This window comes from Mauremys mutica, chromosome 4, assembly GCF_020497125.1.
Source record: "Mauremys mutica isolate MM-2020 ecotype Southern chromosome 4, ASM2049712v1, whole genome shotgun sequence".
NCBI classification, from domain to species: Eukaryota; Metazoa; Chordata; order Testudines; family Geoemydidae; genus Mauremys; species Mauremys mutica.
This window is the reverse complement of record NC_059075.1, coordinates 144,746,539-144,766,713: the sequence shown is the minus strand read 5'-3', so window position 1 is coordinate 144,766,713 and position 20,175 is coordinate 144,746,539. Positions and strand designations below refer to the sequence as shown.

Genomic DNA, 20,175 nt, shown 5'->3' with positions numbered 1-20,175 from the left:
AATCAAATTTTATCTACCCTGTTTTGGTTTGTTATAAATTGAAGGATTTTGTCATGTAAAGAATTTATTTTTTCAGATTGGAGCCTATGACCAACAGATATGGGAAAAGTCTATAGAACAGACAGAGGTGAAGGTAATTTTTTCATTTAAGTTTTCTTTTAATTTGCTGTTTGTCCCATGCCATTTATTGGCCCCTGTGATGTGGCTGCAGCAGTTCGGCTTAATGCAAATCCCAGAAGCCCATACAGTGAAAGGCATTACATGCCATAGATATACTTACTGTACAGTACAGTTTGTCTTCAAGAGAAAAATCAATCTGAACTTTACTATTTTATACACTGCTAAAAGTGCTAGGTATTTTATAGAACAAATTAAAAGACCTAGGCCCGGAAGAACTGACAGTCTATTTTCAGGTATTACTCAATGACTAGGTTCCTTTATTAAATCCAAAAGTTGAACAGAATTTACCCCATTTCTCTAAATTTGCCTAAAAAAAGAAAGCAATTTACTACATCCAAACAGGAACAAAACATTTATAAGCATTTATCAAGATACTTACAAACTGGCTAAAGTCAGGGCTGCTTAGACCCATATTGGCCAGCTAGGTATTCACAATGAACACTAAGTTTATTTTTTATACCTTTTAACTGACAAGTGGTGTCATTGCCTATTACTGCCAGTCTACCCTCCTGCAGCAACCATCCTGCTTGTGAGTTTGGATCTTCCTCTTTTTCCAAGAGGTCACTGGCCAAGCCTTCTGCTTGTTAGGGGTTTTTAGCTTTGGTCATTTCTTACCAGTAGTCCTGTTACGCTCCCATCTGAGCTCAGGTCTCTCCACTGGGTTTCCTGAAGCTCTATTAAGCAACTTCTGCCAGCTCTTCCTTGCTGTTCCTGCCCAAGTCTCAGGCAGCTCTTACCTATGCTTCCTGTATCTGGCTTGTCCTATTTCTTTCCAGGGCCCAGGTGCCCTCTTTTAAGATTAACTGGGAGTCAGCTGATCAGTCACAGGTGCAGTGGCCTCTTTCCTCTTTACCCCCAGGAAATGGAAGTAGTGGCTCTAACTGTGGTTCCTGCAGGGTGCAGCTCGTTTTAAAATAAATATTAAGTGAGAGTTAAAATAAATAAATATAAATAGGATCTTTGACTAATAAACTTGTCTCCAGAAGAGCACTAGAAGTATTGAATGAGGTTCCTGATAGTGCTGGAGATCATGGTTTCTGGAGAGATCAGAGTAAAGAAAATGCAGGCAGTCTTTTCTATTCACTACAAAAATTAATAATCCTTTGCTTTTAAATTTGCAGGGCTTCAAAAACAAACCAAAAAAAAAGGGCCATATACAGCCTGATCTGATAGATGTTGACTTAATCAGAGGTAGGTATCCTTTGAATAATAGAGGTTGTATCAAATGCCCCCAGGTTAAATGTGACATACACTTCTGCTTTACACAATGGTGGGAAGAGGAATATCTTACCTTTTACCTAGGTTTGACGTAATTTAATACTACTGTCTGGTTTCTGAAAGGACAGCTATTTAGATCATGGGTCAGCAGTGCTCGAAGTTAGCATTAGAGAACACAGACTGCCCAGAGTGTGACACCTGGCTGAGGGTCTGGAGGTTTGCTGGAACCACAGCATGATCAGTTAAGGGCTGGGGTTGTAGATAATGCCTGGGGGAGGAGGATGGTCATTGCAGGTTTGTGTTGTGGATGACAGCTTAGGTAAGATAGAGGTAGTTGGGACTGGGCAAGTGGGCTGAGAGGAGGAGAAGGGATTCATATGATTTTGGATTGATGGAACTGGTGAATGGCTGAAGTTTGAGTTCTTTCCCATTTCAAATTATACTGTATTTTAGAGGGAGTTTGGCCTTGTCTGGGGAAGAAGTTATAAGTAAGGCTAAGACTTTTATCAGTTATATTTAGTGAAAGTCATGGGCAATAACCAAAAATTCATGGAAGCCTGTGCCCTGTCCCTGATTTTTATTAAAAATCACTGACAAAATGGGGAGGAGGGTAGGTCCAGCACCCACTGCTGCTGGGGCTCCAGTGATGGCTGAGAGCACAGGGTTTCCCCATACAACTGGCAGCAACTTGGAGCTGTGGGGTCCTCCTACAGTAGCAGCTGGGAGTTGCAGGGGAGCCCCATCCCTGTTGCCTCAGGGCTGAAGGAAAAATGTTATGGAGGTCTCTGGAAGTCATGGATTCTGTGACTTCCATGACCTCTGTTACAAAACCTTAGCCTTAGTTACAAGTAAAGCATTAGCTATAACTCCCATTTGAACTACCTATGCATTGTGTATTTTCAAGGCTCCACATTTGCCAAAGCCAAGCCTGAAATCCCGTGGACGTCACTAACTAGAAAGGGGATTGTGCGGGTTGTGTTTTTTCCATTATTCAGCCGTTGGTGGATACAGGTTACGTCCCAGCATATTTTTATGTGGCTTCTGGTCCTTTACCTCATGCAAGGTAAGCATTGGAAGGTGCTGTGCCATCTTTTTGTTTGTGGTTATGAAAAACATATTATTGTTCGCTAATGCCATTTGCAATGGTAAGGATGCAGCTTTGAAGTGTATGTTTGAGCATTATCTGCAGACACTGCACAGCTTTTCATGCCACGTTTCTTGGGTTCCACCTTCTAATCTACCGTAAGGGTGCTTAAATGACTCTGTTACATTTGATTCAGCAAAAGGGAGGAAAGATGGTCTTGTGGCTGAAGCAGTGGACCAGGGCTCATATAAGTGAGAGCGATCTGGGTTAAATTCCTATCTAGTACTTCCTGTGTAACCTTGGACAAGTCATTTAATCCAGTGGCTCTCAACCTTTCCATACTACTGTACCCCTTTCAGGAGGCTGATTTGTCTTGTGTACCCCAAGTTTCACCTCACTTAAACTATTTACAAAATCAAATACATAAATGTTACAGCACATTATTACTGAAAAATTGCTTGCTTACTTTTACCATATACTTATCAAATAAATCAACTGGAATATAAATACTATACTTACATTTCTGTATATGGTACATAGAGCAGGATAAACAAGTCATCTGTATGAAATTTTAGTTTGTACTGACTTAACTAGTGCTTTTTATGTAGCCTGTTGTAAAACTAGGCAAATATCTAAATGAGTTGATGTACTGCCTGGAAGACCCCAGGGGTACACATATCTGTGGTTAAGAACCACTGGTTTAATCTATGCTTCAGTTCATACATGTTAATGAATTTAGCCCCATTTTACAGATGGGGAAGTGCTCTTGTGTGTCGGGTGGGGGCGGGAAGGGCAGCATTGTATAAGCATCTAGGTAAAATGGGATTAGCATTTCTAATACATTCTGTTGAAGCTGCTGTGGGCACCCATAGTTCAGGCAACTTCACTAGTTTATATGAAGATGTTCTAGCTCAGTGGTTCTCAAACTCTTGTCTTGGTGACCCTTTTCAGATAGCAAGCCTCTGAGTGTGACCCCACCCTTATAAATTAAAAACACTTTAAAATATATTTAACACTATTATAAATTCTGGACCCAAAGCAGGGTTTGGGGTGGAGGCTGACAGCTCATGACCTCCCCATGTAATAACCTTGCGACTCCCTGAGGGATCCTAGTCCTCAGCGTGAGAACTCCTGTTCTAGCTCAACCAGAAGGTGTGGGTTTGATGCAGGAATCACTGGGTGAAATTCTCCAGCCTGTTGCACCCAGGAGATTAGATCATAATGATCCCTTTTGGCCTTACAATCTCTGAATTTGCAGCCTTTTACTGTTGTCCTGGTCCCCAGGGATTTTTCCATGCAGTTCCAGGAATATTTGAGATCTGGTCCTTCATGCTGGGATTGGTCTCCCCTCGCCTCCTTTTGAGGTGATCTTCCAGACTAGAAATGAAGTCACAGCGTGGAGGAAACTTACTTTGCCACTGCACATGCTAGACCCGTTCTGTGGATAAATTGCCTACCCCACCCTGCTTTGGCAAAGAACCTAGTTAGTGAAGGTACTGTATATCCTGACATGCAGCTCCTCTTTGTGTCAGTCCAGCTTCTGTAATAGTCATTTCTTGAAGTGAGCTGGAACTGTATCCTCTGAAGATTGTAAATGGCTTTCATAGAGCACATTCTGGCAGAGGAAAGTAATTTTTTTGACACACACCTTTTATCCCTTTTGTGGTTCTGTTTTCTATTGTTTTAATATACTTACAAATCACATTGCAAAGAGAGAAGGAATTTCAGAAAAGTAGTACCAGGGCCACATAACAAAATGAGGGTGGAGCTAGTATCTGCAAAAGCTTTTAAAGTGAACAAAATTAATCATTGGGACAATAATAAAAACAGACATGCCCCTTTCACCCTTAGGTAGGGACTTCCCGGTGTAGCTTTTACATTTTATCAATTTCTCTTTCAGTTATAGCAGTCGTGTTGTATTTCATGATACCTGTTGTGAGTGCAAGTGAAATTATTGGACCAATGTGCCTTATGCTACTGATGGGAACTGTTCACTGTCAGATCGTGTCTACCCAGATCAACAAACACCCAGGAACCAATGGAAGCAGCAGGAGGCGGAGGTGAGAGGAGATGAAACAGAGCGCTAATTGTGTGCATTTGTAAGAATTAGAGTAATATGGTACAGCGTCAAGTTACTGGATAAAGGTCTTGTTTGCTGCTGTTTTAAGTAAATATATTATATTATGTAACTGTAAAATGCAGGGATATATGTACCATATGCTTCATCATGGATAGCCCACCTTCTTCCCCCTTTCACAGCTTTCATAAGTGCTGTCACACTCTCAGGAAGTCTGGCCATGTTATGTCCCCTTTATTTTATACTTTACAGTTAGACTGTTCTTCTAATGGAAACTTGATAGTCGTTTCTTTCTGGGGCCAGTAGTGTGTGCTCCACAAACCACATCACGCTTATGGCTTTGGGAGCTTGACCAATGTTTTACACTTACATTAACTGAGGCGCTTCTCATACACTTTCAGAGGAGGCAAAGGATGACATGTGACTCTTGCCTTTTTTTGTTGCATGGGAGACATTGCAGCTCTTTTTTATTTAATTTAAAAGTGTCCAATGTCAGTCTCAGTGCAGCCTTCCTGCTGAGAGAGAGGCTACAACTACTACCCTTACAACATTTCCACACAGACTGTTTTTCCATGTTTATCTTGTATAATTTTCCACTTAAATCCTTTATGGTACTAGTGTGTATTCTCCCCTGGGGACATAAACCTAATTCCTACTGATGCTAGTAAAAATTACCTGTGCATATTGAGGGGGATTGACCCAGTATCTGCATGATGCATTTGACAGAGCAGCTAGAGTGGTGTATGGATTTGATATGTGGTTTTTAGGGTGTAAAGATACTATATTGTAAATTAAGTTCTCTTCCCACTCCATTTTTTTAAATAGAAAATTACGCAAACCTGGGGGTAGTGATGGGAGCAGAGATGCTGGCAGCTGGTCTTCCTCTGACAAAGCCAATAAAGGAGACAAGCAGTTGGAACCTACATCCATTATCAACAGTTTGTTTGGCATGCTCTTCCGAAGGAGGTGTGTATACTGCACCAGGAGGATGTTTGTTTGTTTGTAATGGTACTGTACGAACAGTTGAGCATTCAGAAAACAAACAATGCTTATTAAGTAACAGTCTCACATTCCCAAACTGCACAAGTTACAGCTGTTCTTAAACTAAATCCAAGTGGCACTACCATTGGAGGAAGTCTGTCTTATTAGGAGTCCATATATTTGTCCTCATTCTGGATATAGGACAATTTTGGTAGCCTATTTTAGAAACACAATTGTGCGGAGTGTTAGAGGCTCTCTAGTCTCTGAGTGACCATCCTAAGCATATGTACTCAACTCCCCATTCGGTCCCATATTTAGTTACCTTGCTTTGCTCAGTTCAGAGTCACTTTACCCTTTGTTTAACCTGAGCAGATCATTTTTTAAAGTATTTTCTAAGACAGTGAAAACCAGGGAAAAGGAGGATGCACTATTTGGGTTCATCCCTTTTCTCTCCTCTCCCAGCTGAGTTTTTGTTTTTTTAGCTGGAAACTTAACCTCTTCTGATTGTTAACCTCTGATCTAAGCTGCCACCTTTTGTTACTATTTAAAGAGGTACTTAAAAGTTTCTCCTTTAACTACTTTACTTAATTACTCCCGAATCCTGCCTTGCCCCTGGATTTAGAATCGGTAGGACATTTGGGAGCTGGCATTTGACAATGGAGTAGATTTGGTCCCTCTAAGACAGGGCCGTGAAGTGCCTGAAATTGAAAGAATTTTGTAGCCTTTCAGCTATTGCTTAATTCTGCACCAGGCAGGCAAGTGACAGAGTAAATTGACATTACCCTATCAAGAGCTTTGCTCTGAAGTCAGAACCATTCTGTTGCATTTTGATTCCCCAGGTTAAGGAGGGTGAAATTGGTAGCTGATAAAGGGACTGAAACAGAAAGTGGTGTGAGTTCTGTGTATAGTGGCATTAAGAACAGACTTTCCAGATCCGAATATAGGCTGCTGCATTTCAAAGAGAGAGACAGACTTTCAGATGGGGAGAAGAGTCATCGGGTAAGATTGAGTCATTATTGGAAAATTCCTTTCTGCATTGATTCTTAGGTCATGACTGACTTGGTGCTGGTACCTTAATATCAGATATAAATATAAACTTCATTTTAACTTACAATAGAACACAAATATGCTAAACATGGAAACCTGTGGGAAGAATAAAGGAGGCCTCTTTATACTGAAATGCTTGTTTATTTGGATGGTCTTTAATTCAAAGGTTGGTTGATTTAAAAACAAATAAAATTCAGAATTCTGCCATGTAAAATATCTGCCCTGCAAACAATTAGTGCATTGTCCTTCTGTTGGGAGATAATTCATGTTCACCTGATGGAATTTTTGTATGTGACCTTAAACAGTTTTATCTGTGCAAGCGCTAAAATGAAGGCTTTGGGATTGGTGAGAGTCACTTAGACAAGAATGTGACGCAAACAGCATTGCTCCCAAAGTCTCTAATACATGAAGGAGGCATTCAGGGAGGGAATAGACTTGGTTGTTGGGCCACAGCTTTCATGGCAACCCAGTCATGTCCTATGCCCAGGGTTACACAAAGACTTGTGGATGTTGCTGGCCTTTGAAGCATCAGGCTGTGGAGGAGAGGAGATCAGGAGTTGAATTACCTCCTTTTCTGTTTTAGCTGCTGGAGAGGTTGGATGTTTCTCCCCCCTCTCTCTCCACTGCTGCAATGACAGGCTGGCCCCATCAGTTGCAGAACTTGTGTGATTCTTTGACAACTTGTTCTGCTTGTACTTGTAGAAGTAATTTCCCTTTTACTGGCTACTGTATTAGTCTAGAATTCACACTGGCCAGATACTTCTGCTTGATGCAGATCTGATTAGTTTTATTAGCCCCATCTTCTAGTTCATTTAGATGGTTGCTTTTCTTCCAGGATGGCTGCACACATACGGGTGGCATTTCTGATGAGCTGTCAAGTGAGGAGGATGCTGAAGCCATGGCACAGAGGATTTTGTTACGCAGAAGTGTAGAAGGGGCCTCCAGTGACAATAGCTACGAAGACAAGAATAGGAAACCTCTTACTTCTTCAAACCAGTCAGTTTCACAGGTAGTTCTGTTGGATTACCTTAAGATTCCATAAAGTTTACTGTTACTGGCTCTCAGCTAACTTTTCCTTTTTATTTATGGCAGGTCAATCAAGGCATTAAAGGTTCCAGAGAGTCCGATAGTGTGGTTGAATCTGAACTAGACTCAACAGCCTTTAGTCAGGTAGGGGTTCTAAAATACCAGAGATCTTTGCATCATTTAAGGTGGGCAGAGTGGTACATCTATTCTATTCAGGATTTTAATATGGTGCTCATCACTGTAGTATCTGAATGCCTTCCAGTAGTGCAGTGAGCATGTGACTACACATCTGTCACTTGTTCTCTCATCCTCTGCCCAGAGGGATAAGTGTGTGCAGTGATGTCTTATTTTAATAGGGTTTGTTTTGTTAAATATACCTGTTGCTATGTGTTGCACTTGGAACAGAAAGTGGTGAGGTTTGTGATGGTCTTTAGCTCCTTGAGGAGTTAGTTTCACAGTCTCGGACTAGCTTCTGAGAAGGTTCTGTGTTCCACACAGACTTTACCCTTATTGTTCACACTTCCAGAGGAGCGAAGCGGTCGATCAGTCTTCATTCCATAGCTCTAAGCAGTCTTCTAGGAATCCTGGGCTATCACACTCAATGCTGGCTTGGTTTCCCACTGGTCATTCCCCTGTTGATACTTTTATATAGCCCTGTCTTATGATCAGATCTGCAAAAAATTAAATTCTGAGAGCATTCATATGACATGATACTCCCTGCTTGTGGATCATAATAGACTACAGCACAAGAGAAGTGTATGAGATTTGTTTCCAATGCAAAGTGCTTTCATTTGACCCCATTGTTTACTGCCTGCATAGTCTGAAAGGCATAGTGGTTGTTGCAGTACCAAGGGAGACAAGTTAAATGTGTTTTAGACAACTGGCCAATAACAATTCAGAGTCACCACCAGGCAGACTCCACGGCCCTCAACTGTGTATTTGGGATTATAGTCTTTCCAGGTTGTAAAGCAGGGAAGAATTTAGATGAAGATTCTGTCTCTTCTAGGTAAGAGTTGATTTTTTTTTTTAAGAGCTTTATGACTGACCCCATTTAAACTCCATAATTTTTGTACCTTTTCAGTGCTTTGAATTATGAAATTCTACTATAATCACTATTCATTAGGGACTTGGCTGTTGGGAGGATCATATGTTTACTCCAGTACAATATGATCCTCCCAACAGCCATCAGGCATTCTAAAAATTCTATTTTTCATAGAAATCAGCTGTATAAATTCTCACTGAACTCTGTCCCACAATGAGGATGAAGCTATTAAAATGCATTCTAAATTCTGGTTCCATTTTCCTGGCCTTCAGAGTTTTCATGAAATTAGTGTAAGTTATTCTGAAGGTGGGAAAACATGAATAGCTTGTTGCTGTGAGTTCGTGTTGCAAAAGCATCCGTGTGTCGAAATGCCTTTTCTGTTCTAGCTTGTCAGCGTGGCTTCAAGTTGGCTTGGCTTGACCATGTGGTTGTGAACATATTACTTGAAGATTAAAAGATTTTTGTTGTTGAAGGCTCAGTATGGAGAAGTTACTTTTGTAAACTTCCTTTTTCTTTAAAGGAATCAAGGTCTTGTTTTAGTGGTGGGTCCCAGAGCTGCAGTGTTTCTCGGAGAGACTCTGAAAGCACCCGCCATGACTCTGAGACAGAGGACATGCTCTGGGATGACCTGCTTCATGGACCAGAGTGCCGTTCTTCCTACACCAGTGACAGCGAGGAAGGGAATGTAAAAGGAAGTAAACGGGACCTGAAAGACGATGTTTTCCAACAGGTCTGTTCAACCACTTGCAATAAATGAGGAGCCTATAAAATATTTTTCTTTTGATGTAACTTGTACCCTCTAAAATAACACAGGAGGTAAATTCTGTAGTTGTAACTTGTGCAAACACATTGCTAGAAGTTGACTTTGCCAGGTCAAGATGAATAAAAAAAGCCATGGCCTAATCTGTTTCCTCTGAGGATGGACACAGTTTAGCAGATGGACATTTCTGTAAAATTCAATGAGCAGCATAGATATTATCTTAGGATTTATAAAACAAGTTACCATCAGTACCTAGACTGTGGTTGGCTGTCAAAGTGAAATATGAATGTAAAAATAAATGAGGGAAGCATTGGACAGGATGCACGAATGCTCTGGCACAGACTCGAACCCTGATTCTATTTAGCAAAAGTATCCTGGGGGAAATAGTGTGGAAATTAAGGATTCCAGCCACAGCAGTTCTTGCTATGAAAGCATCACAATAGCCTCTAAAACTTAGGTGGGAAGATACTATTATTTATATTCTCCTAGTTCAGGGGAGTGCATATGCACCAATCACAGCTTCTAACTCTTCGGATCTAGCATTTCAGTCTTCAGTGTTACAGTAGGAAGCCTGTAATATCATTTTATTAGTAATAGCACCCAGAGTGACTGAAATGCTCAGGGGGATAGAGGCCATACAAATAAACTCAATAATAATAATGGGGGCTTTCAGGTATCCCCATACTGACTGAGTACATGTTACCTCAGGATGGGATGCAGAGATAGTTTCTTGACATCTTAAATGACGGCTTCTTCGAGCAGCTAGTCTTGGAACCCCCAAGAGGAGAGGCAATTCTTGATTTAGTCTTAAGTGGAGCACAGGATCTGGTCCAAGAGGTGAATACAGCTGATCCACTTGGGAATAGTGACTATAAAATAAAATTTAACATTCTGGGTAGGGGACACCACAGTAGCATTTAATTTCAGGAAGGGGAACTACACAAAAATGAGGAAGTTAAATTAAAAGGTACAGCACCAAAAGTGAAATCCCTGCAAGCTGCATGGAAACTTTTTAAAGACATCATAATAGAGGCTCAATTTAAATGTGTACCCTAAATTAAAAAACATAAGACCACCAAAAAAGTGCCACCATGGCTAAAAAACAAAGTAAAACAGAGGCAAAAAGGCATGCTTTAAAAAAAATGGAAGTTGCATCCTACTGAGGAAAATAGAAGGGAGCATAAACTCTAGCAAGTGAAGTGTAAAAATATAATTGGGAACATCAAAAGAATTTGAAGAACTGCTAGTTAGAGACTAAAGTAACAACAACAAAAATTTAAGTACCTCAGAAGCAGGAAGTCTGCTAAACAATCATCCAGTGGCCCCACTGGTTGAGATGTTAAAGTAGTTATCAAAGACTATAAGGCAGTGGTCTCCAACCTTTTTATGCCCAGGATAACTTTTTTGAATTTAAGGGTAACCCAGGATCTGCCCCACCCACTCACTCCATCCCCCCTCTCTCTCACTGTCCCCTACCCTCACTCCTTTCACTGGGCTGGGGTAGGGGTTTGGGAAGGGGTGCAGGCTCTGGGCTGGGGCTGAGGGTTTGCAGTGTGGGAGGCAGCTCTGGGGAGGGAGGGGCAGGTGGCATGTGGCTCTGCATGCTGCCCCTCTCCGCAAGCACTGCCCCCACAGTTGTTGTTGGCCACAGCCCCCTATTCCCAGTCAATGGGAGCTGTGGGAGCGGTGCTTACAGGCAAGAACAGAGTGTGGAGGGAGACCCCTGCTGCCTCAGTCTTAGCAGTAACCTTGCTGCGCAGCTGGAGATTGCGATTGACTGGGAGATCCTCCAAGATCAACCAGTTAATTGCAATTGACTGGTTGGTGACCGCTGCTATAAAGCCACTGTAGAAGAATTAAATGTTTTCTTTGCATCAGTCTTCATAGCTGAGGATGAGAGTGCGATTCCCAAATGTAAGCCACTCTTTTTAGGTGAAAAATCTGAGGGACTGTCCCAGATTGTGGTGTCATTATCAATTTGTTCGAAAACTTTCTCTAAACAGTAATAAGTCACCAGGACCAGATGGCATTCACCCAAGAGTTCTGAAGGAACTCACATGTGAAATTGCAGAACTACTAAACTGTAATCTGTAACCTATCATTTAAATCAGTTTCTGTACCGGATGACTAGAGAATGGCTAGTGTAATGGAAATTTTTAAAAATTGGCTCCAGAGGTGATCCTGGCAACAACAGGCCAGTAAGCCTAAACTACTTAGTAGGCAAATTATGATTTTTTGAAACAAAGAACAGAATTATCAGACAAGAGACACAGATGAATATGATTTGGGGGAAGAGTCAACATCCTTTTTGTAAAGGGAAATCATGCCTCAATTTACTAGAATTCTTTGAGGGGATCAACAAGCATGTGGACAGAGGTGATCAGTGGATATAGCGTACGCTGACTTTCAGAAAACCTTTGACAAGGTCCCTCACCAAAGGCTCTTAAGAGAAGTAAGCTGTCATGGGATAAGAGGGAAGATCCTCTCATGGATCCCTAACTGGTTAAAAGATAGGAAACAAGGGGTGGGAATAAAGGGTCAGCTCTCAGAATGGAGAGGTGTAACTAGTGGTGTCCCCCAGCGGTCTGTACAGGGACCGGTATTTAACATCCATAAATGATATGGAAAAAGGGGTATACAGTGAGGTGGCAAAACTTGCAGATAGTTAAGTCCAAAGCAGACTGAAGCGTTAAAAGGATCTCACAAAACTGGGTGACGGTAACAAAATGGCAGAAAAATTCAATGTTGATAAATGCAAAGTAATGCACATTAGAAAATATTATCCCAACTATACATATAAAATGATGGGGTCTAAATTAGCTGTTACCACTCAAGAAAGAGATCTTGGAGTCATTGTGGATAGTTCTCTGAAAACATCCACTCAGTGTACAGCGGCAGTCAAAAAAACATTGGGAATCATTAAGAAAGGGATCGATAAGACAGGAAATACCATATTGCCCCTCTATAAATCCATAGTACGCCCACATCTTGAATACTGCATGCAACTCTGGTGGCCCCATCTCAAAAAAGATATACTGGAATTGGAAAAGGGCAAAAAAAATGATGAGGGGCATGGAACAGCTTCCATATGAGGAGAGATTAATAAGATTGGGACTTTTCAGTTTGGAAAAGAGACAACTAAGGATGGGTGGGGTATGATAGAGGTCTATAAAATCATGACTGGTGTGGAGTAAAGTGGTGTTTTCTCCTTCTCATAACACAGGGGTCACCAAATGAAAATAATAGGCAGGAGGCTTAAAACAAACAAGGAAGTATTTCTTCACACAACACACAGTCAACCTGTGGAACTCTTTGCCAGAGGATGTTGTGAAGGGCAAGACTAACTGGGTTCAAAAAAGAACTTGATAAATTCAGAGGATAGGACCATCAATGGCTATTAGCCAGAATGGGCAGGGATGGTGTCCCTACCCTCTGTTTGCTAGAACCTGGGAATGAGCATCAGGGAATAGCTTATCTGTTCTGTTAATTCCTTCTAGGGCACCTGGCATTGGCCACTGTTGGAAGACAGGATACTGGGCTAGATGGACCTTTGGTCTGACCCAATGTGGCTGTTACGTTCAGAGTCACAATCAGGATTAGGGCCTTGTGCTAGATGCTGTTGGATATACATGCAGACAATTTTTCCTTGAATAGCTTATAGTTTCCATGTTGAATTTTAAAAGTATATTAAAACATTTTGAATAAAAATGCTGCCTATTTTGAAACCATTTTCTGTAGATAGTTGAGAAATGTTTTCAGTATGTTGTATCACTGTTGCATTTTCTTCTCCAGAACCATTTGTTCTGGCTTCAGAATTCGAGCCCTGCATCTGCAAAAGTAAGTGCCCTGATCTGGGAGGGAAGTGAGTGCAAGAAGGTGGACATGTCTGTGCTGGAGATCAGCGGGATCATCATGAGCAGAGTAAGGATTGATTCCTCCTCCCCCCCGGGCATGTCTACACTACAAAGTCAAGTCTACTTATGTTAGATTGATTTACAGCCACAGCAATAAATTACTGCAGTTTTTCATGTCCACACTACCCTCCTGTCAGCGATGTGTGTCCTCACCAGGAGCACTTGCCCTGACCTAAGCTCTAAGCCGAGCTCCCAGTCAGAGCCCAGCTGCCACCCAGGCTCTCAGCTCTGCACTCCCCATGAAGCAAGCTCCCTGCACATTGGGGAGCTGAGAGCTTTGCAGGGAGCCCACAATCTAGGCGCTCAGCGCTGGGCAGTGAAGCAGTGCTGACATCTGGAGCTCACAGCTGGAACACCCCCCTGCTCAACTGCAAAACAGGAACCCTACCAGCAGTGAAATTGACATTGTCAATTTCATGGATCTGGCTGTCAGCCACCCTGACAGATAACAGGTGATGGAAGTAAATGTCTATACAGACAGTGTTGTCATAATATGGAATCATTTTATGCCACACTTTTGGTTTTTCACTTTCTTTCGCTGTAGCTTTTCTAGTATATTTCCTGGTTTAATCTTGCTCACTTGCTGTGTTCTGAGTTCAGTGAGTGGAAAGATGAAGTGTGTAATGGCTGAACTTTATCTTACAGCCACACCAAATACTGTTTCTTTGAAGCGGAAGGTTATGTATGTACTTACACATACAGGTTTCCTAATGGAGTTTTAGAATTGGAGGATTTTCCCTATTGGTTTTTTAACATACAGTAATTTTAAAAATTAGTTGTAGCTCATATAGTGCTAATGATATTTGCCTATTCTCCAGGTTAATGCCTATCAGCAGGGAGTAGGCTATCAGATGCTGGGAAACGTTGTCACCATTGGGTTAGCATGTCTTCCTTTCCTCTACCGGCTCGTCCATACAAAGAATCTTGAACAGCTGCGATCCATTTCAATGAAGGAACTTTTGAATATCTTTTGTGGGGCTCCTACCATCACCCCTGTCATTGTCTTGGCTGTGATTAACTTCCTGGAGCGTCTCTGCCTGACTTGGATGTTTTTCTTTATGATGTGCGTTGCTGAGAGAACTTACAAACAGGTTTGTCTAAATGTGCTGAGTTACTTTTCATGAACATGCACATTTCTATTGCATCATTCAAGCTGCTGTCATTGCTTCCCCTCTTAAAGCAGCTGCTGAGGTGCATGTTTGGGAGCAGTAAGACACTATGGGGAATGCTGGGATATCTTTATACCTGAGGTGCTGTGGCAGGTCTCTTCCCCTGAGAGATGCAATGACTAGCTTCCACCCTGAATTAGTCTTTAAAGCCTGCTATTTTTTCTCCATACTGCTGAAAGGAAATTAACCTTAAGTACTTGCTATCTTACAAGTCTGGGGCAAATTGGAGCAATCTAGGAAAAGTTGTTAGCCCTACCAGTACTGTGAAGCTTACAGTTATGCGATTTGTCTTAGAATGAGAAATAAGTGTCCACCAGGAAATAATGTGACCCCTAGGTGGAAGACTACAGCTGCCTGGCTGGACTTGATTGGCCTAAAGACAAATCCTCTGATGGGGCCCAGGTCATAAGGATGTGTATTTGTATCTATCACATCCTTCCACAAGGGAATGTGACTAACAGTTTTGCTAGTTTGCTACTGTTGATATAGATGTGGTATACTGGGATGATTGTTATCCTTTAAGTGAGAGAGATACTAAAGGTGTCATGGTTTCCTCTTGTACAGGAATGTTATTCCTACCACTGGCAAGCACAAATAATTTGTTTAGCAACTAATGTATATATTATATTAAGCACCATATGGATGCTAACATTAGACTATATCAGTGTGGATTTTCTTTACTGACACACTTTTCTTTGCAGCGGTTTTTGTTTGCCAAACTTTTTAGTCACATAACATCTGCCCGAAAAGCCAGGAAGTATGAAATCCCCCACTTCAGACTCAAGAAGGTGGAGAATATTAAAATTTGGTTGTCACTGCGCTCCTACCTAAAGGCAAGTCGTGATCCAAAGAGTGCAAGTATATGTTTAAATGTTAACAGACTAAAGCAAGTGCTGTAAACAAAGTTGGTGGAAGATTGCAGGTGGACTCCAGCTGTTGCAGAAGCTGGAGTTCAGGATATTACAACTTTTTCCTGGGTAGCTGAAAACTATTGCTATATTTGTGCTATCTTTTACTGAAATTCAGTATTTCAATTTATCATCTCATTGCTTCCTTGTATTCTCATCTGTGTATGTTTCCCAGGTCTGATTAAACATTTCTGTTTCCACAGAGGAGAGGGCCCCAGCGATCTGTGGATGTAGTTGTCTCTTCAATCTTTTTATTGGCTCTATCAATTGCTTTCATATGCTGTGCACAGGTGAGACTCACATTTTATGTTCTGTGAGCAATAAAAAGCCAGTGAAAAACTTCTCAGTATAACTGGTAACTGCGTTGCAGGTGGATTTTAGTCCTTAAGTAGATTTCAGAGGGCTTTTTTCCCTTTTGTAGATAAGTATAGTTGTTAGCAACAGTTTGCAAAATGGTTTCATTGTGCTGCAGATGAATGCTTATGCTTTTGCTAGTTAACTGCCCATCTCAACTTTGGCTTTGCTGAGTGTAGTAATGTTGGGATCCAGTTTCATATGTGCTGAGGGAAAGAGACTCATCCAACCAGTTCCTTTAACAATCAAAATCCACTTACATTAGGTAGCACTCTTCAGAGTATCTAACTATCAGATGGCAGGGATAAAGGGAATGAATATTAATGTATTGATCAGGCTGATATAGACTGATCTCACTTCACTTTAATTACTGTCCTACCTTTATTCATGTATTTGGGAGTGGTGAGTTCTTTGGCTGATGTTATGGTGGTCACACAGGCCATAGCTGCTTCTATGTGTTGAATGAAAGTGTTTATGGTGGGTGAATGGGAACATTTCAGTCTATTTGCCAATTTCATTGTTTTGTTTACTACAGGTTTTAAAAGGGCACAAAACATTCCTGAATGCAGCTTACAACTGGGAGTTCCTCATCTGGGAAACAGCCCTCCTCCTTTTTCTACTGCGCCTGGCATCACTGGGCTCTGAAACCAACAAAAAATATAGTAATATTTCAATCCTGCTCACTGAACAGGTATCTCAGCTGAAGCTCACCCTCCCATGGGCTTACTGTTTTCTAGTATGAAAGTGATCTTTGCAGTTCAAATGAACTCCTCCCTCATTTCAGCTTAGAGCCTTTTTTAAGACCCCTTTTGATTTGTTCATAATAGAAGAGTAGCTCCTACAGCAGGCTTAAAGGAAGAAAGCCAGTTACCCAGGCCCAAATGCCAATGTTTTTCATTTTTTGTTGATGGCTGGGGGAGAGAAGAACCCTATTACTCTGGGAAAAAATTGGATGTTTGTTAATCTATTACTGCTCCACTTGAAAACCACAAGTAAGCACCACAGCGACTTTTGCATAGGCCTGCAGTCCCTGTGCTGTAAACACAGATGTGGCTTGGGTGAAGTGCTTGGATGTAAAATCTGCTCTAAAATTCCTGTTTCCGTCACAGATTAATTTATACCTAAAGATGGAAAAGAAGCCAAACAAGAAAGAACAGCTCTCCCTAGTGAACAATGTTTTAAAACTGTCTACAAAGCTACTGAAGGTGAGTTCCTATCCTTAACTCTCATGTGGCCTACCAAAAAAGACAACAGGTAACTAATGTGCTGAGACCAGTGCATGTCATGCTGACCAATATCATCTCATTGCTTCCTTACTCTGTAAGCTCTGTGGGGTAAGGGATGCTGTCTTTGTACAGTGCCTAGCATGGTGGGGTTGTCAATGACTGAGGTGCTGGGCGATACCAGTAGTAACATGGATAAGAATAGGGAGGTGGAGGATTAGCTTGTCATTCCAGTTGTACTGTCTTGTTTCCTCATTGTTCCTCACTGGAATTTTTGGATTCCAGTCATTTATTACTAGGGAATGAGCCTGGTGTGTGACACCTACAAGATGCTCCCCAGATTTAAAATTCTAAACCATTCACCAGCCCACTAGTTTGATCTAAGTGTTGCCATAAGGAAGTTTCTCACCCTTTATGATAGGGTCAGTGAAATGCTTAAGCCCTGGGGAGGCAGAGATGCCTATTTAATGTACCCAAAGGATTCTGCAATATCTGGTTGGCAGAAGTCTGACTGGGGTATAGCAGGCTATCAGAGTAATTGAAAATGTTGGTGACTACAATTGGGTCCAGGTGTAACTTCCATTTTCTCATTACAGGAGTTAGACACACCATTTAGACTCTATGGCCTGACTATGAACCCTTTAATCTACAACATCACACGAGTTGTGATCCTGTCTGCCATCTCAGGTGTTATAAGTGATCTTCTTGGATTCAATATCAGAGTAAGTGCAGCTGCCATTTGAGATGGCAAGGAGCATGTTCTAGGAGACTGGGACCCAACTGACTTATGGAAGACCTGGGTCTAATTCTGGTTTTCCCACTAACTTGCTGTCATTAGCACAATTGCTTCACCTGTTTCCCCCTCTTATCTGGGCATTGGGGCAAACCCACTCATGTTTTAGGACAGCAGGAATGGTGAGTGGATAAATTCAGATAAGCACACAAGCAGCTTTTTGGGCTGTAGTAGACAGTCCTATAAACTACAAGTTATTGGCTGCCTCAGAAGCAGAGCTGCAATGACTCTTTGTTTACTAGCATACCTAAACCATTATGTAATAGTATGCATTTTATCTCAGTCTTTCAAAGACTAGCAGCTGCATGTTGCATTTTTTACAATGGCTGTAATTTATTCAAGAGATTTCTTGTTTTGCTTTATTTAAAGTCTCTCTCAGATAAATACCAATTCCTAACCTCTCTTTTCAGTTATGGAAAATCAAACCATGAACTGGCCAAGGCTCAGCCCTCAATGCTGTGAGGATTATCAAACCATCAGGACGACACTGGATAGAAGCAAGACATTGGCTTGAGGCAGAGGTGGTCCTAAATTTTGGCATATTTCTTACACATTTCTTCGTGTATCAAAGATGTTTTCTCACATTGCTTAGATTCACAGCCTACAGAATAAACTAGTTTAACTTGTGAGGGCAGCCCAGGACTTGCACACTAAGTAAACAAAACGTGATTTGTCCATCAGCAGTGTGACACTGTTCTAAGGGCATTTCCCTATTAAGTAGGCACCAAAGTGTGAAGCAGCCACACATTTTGGAGGGGCCTCAAAACAGTAGGAGAACAATGCTATGGGATTCTGTATACAACAGCTTGTGGCCATAGCTCTGTTAAAGGCTATTTATAGATGGATAAATAAGTTACTGCAGCAGGCTGGCTCTGTGTTACACAACTAACTTGCTGTGGCAGCGTCTCCATTTCCTCTGTTAACATTAATTTCACTGCAGTAAGTCAGTACTATGACTCCCAATTACTGCTTTAAGATATAAATAAGCTCTTCACTTGTTAAAATATGGCGTTAAGGCCTTGACAAGAGGACTCACTTTCCTAATAACTGTCCAGGCTAAATGCACTACAGCTGAGCAGAACATGCCAGGTGCTGGATGGTTAGGGGGTAGACTTTAAAATTCTGCTATCTGTGCCTTTTTAGTTTACATATTAGAGCAGATCCCTGTTCCCCTTTCCATCAGCTGCATCTTCCTCCAGTGCCCCGTTTGATAGGTGCATGTGTCTAGTGGCTTCAAGTAAAGAAACATTCATTTAAGTGCCTTTAGGCTAGAGGGGCAAGGTCTGGTTTGAACCTTGCCCCTTTATTCTGTGCTACTACAGCCTTTCATGAAAATTCAGTCCCTCCACCCAAGATAAATATTGCCTCCAAGGGCACTTGATGGTTAAACTTTCAGTTGCATAGCAACATTAAAGCCACTCTGCTGCACATACCAGGAGAGATGATAGTTTTTATATAATTAAGTGTTCTTCAGACAACTCATTATTCTTGACTGATAAGCCCTAATAGAACAAGCAAAGCATTCTCCACAAGGGACTATGCTACCACTTGTTCTCTACAACCCCTCAATCTGTAAAGCACCATCAGTGTATAAACATTTTTTACAATGCTGGTAGCAGCTAGAAAACTGAAGAATAGAGTAACATTTACATGTAACACTTGAATCTTTGGTAATGATTTGGTTAGAGTTTTGAGGAGGTGGGTCAATAGGGCTGTTAAAGCATTCTGGAAAATATTAATGCTTTCTATTTCTATAGTGCCTTACCTTTCTAACACAGGTAAGTATTATTCAGAGATGTGGTAAAAGTGGAAGAAAAGAAGATTCCCCTGTTCTAATGCACAGCCTCCTAAAAGTATACAGTAGCTGCCTTTTATGCAACACTACTAATAAAGTACCTTGGACCAAAGTAAATGGCCCTCTGGGGTAAGGACTGATTGTGAAAACCACGTGAGGCACGAATGTGATAAATCTCATACTGAAGGGGAGGTTAACAGTCTACAACTGGTATGAGGAAAGAATCTAAAGCCACTTCACTAGCAGAAGTTGTTTTGCTGTAAGTGCAGCTTGTGTTTTCCTTAGGCTGGTGACTTTTTCAATAAATTAAGAAATAGTAAGTCAGTCATAGGACTAAGATTGAGAGAAAAGGATACCTTTAACTCCACTGTTCCATCTCATGCCATAAAGGGACGATGACATAGGTCATTGTTTGTAGTAAATTGTTTATGCAAAGCTATTTTCTGTACAATGAAAAGTAGTAGAAATGTAAAAAGTGACATTTAATACACAAATAAACCCATGGAAGCAAACTCCATCAAAACAGCTGGTATTATATTTGGCAGGACTGTGGTTGAGTATGTTATGTGAAAAGGGAGACAAGGTAACTTTCAGATGATAAATG

The 20,175-nt window shown here is 41.3% G+C and overlaps 1 protein-coding gene and 1 long non-coding RNA gene across 4 annotated transcripts in view; one reads left to right on the top strand and one right to left on the bottom strand.

Annotated features, from left to right (window-relative positions):
* LOC123368435 overlaps positions 1 to 927 on the bottom strand; it is a 15,139-nt gene extending 14,212 nt beyond the window's left edge. The window contains exon 1 of the long non-coding RNA XR_006578777.1: positions 796 to 927. This is a non-coding gene — a long non-coding RNA (uncharacterized LOC123368435). The remainder of the gene's footprint in view (positions 1 to 795) is intronic.
* Positions 1 to 20,175, top strand: part of PHTF1 (putative homeodomain transcription factor 1) — a 22,765-nt gene extending 2,590 nt beyond the window's left edge. For 2 of the 3 annotated variants that reach the window (XM_045013207.1, XM_045013208.1), the window contains exons 3-19: positions 77 to 133; positions 1,302 to 1,371; positions 2,303 to 2,461; positions 4,383 to 4,542; positions 5,385 to 5,525; positions 6,380 to 6,539; positions 7,423 to 7,596; positions 7,680 to 7,757; positions 9,176 to 9,385; positions 13,208 to 13,336; positions 14,148 to 14,420; positions 15,200 to 15,331; positions 15,610 to 15,696; positions 16,296 to 16,451; positions 16,870 to 16,965; positions 17,580 to 17,705; positions 18,187 to 20,175. In XM_045013207.1, coding sequence (XP_044869142.1) covers positions 77 to 133; positions 1,302 to 1,371; positions 2,303 to 2,461; positions 4,383 to 4,542; positions 5,385 to 5,525; positions 6,380 to 6,539; positions 7,423 to 7,596; positions 7,680 to 7,757; positions 9,176 to 9,385; positions 13,208 to 13,336; positions 14,148 to 14,420; positions 15,200 to 15,331; positions 15,610 to 15,696; positions 16,296 to 16,451; positions 16,870 to 16,965; positions 17,580 to 17,705; positions 18,187 to 18,207 — 2,229 coding nt within the window. In that variant the 3' untranslated portion in view covers positions 18,208 to 20,175. Of the gene's footprint in view, positions 1 to 76; positions 134 to 1,301; positions 1,372 to 2,302; positions 2,462 to 4,382; positions 4,543 to 5,384; positions 5,526 to 6,379; positions 6,540 to 7,422; positions 7,597 to 7,679; positions 7,758 to 9,175; positions 9,386 to 13,207; positions 13,337 to 14,147; positions 14,421 to 15,199; positions 15,332 to 15,609; positions 15,697 to 16,295; positions 16,452 to 16,869; positions 16,966 to 17,579; positions 17,706 to 18,186 lie in introns of those variants that run through there. The other variant, XM_045013210.1, reaches the window with a different exon arrangement.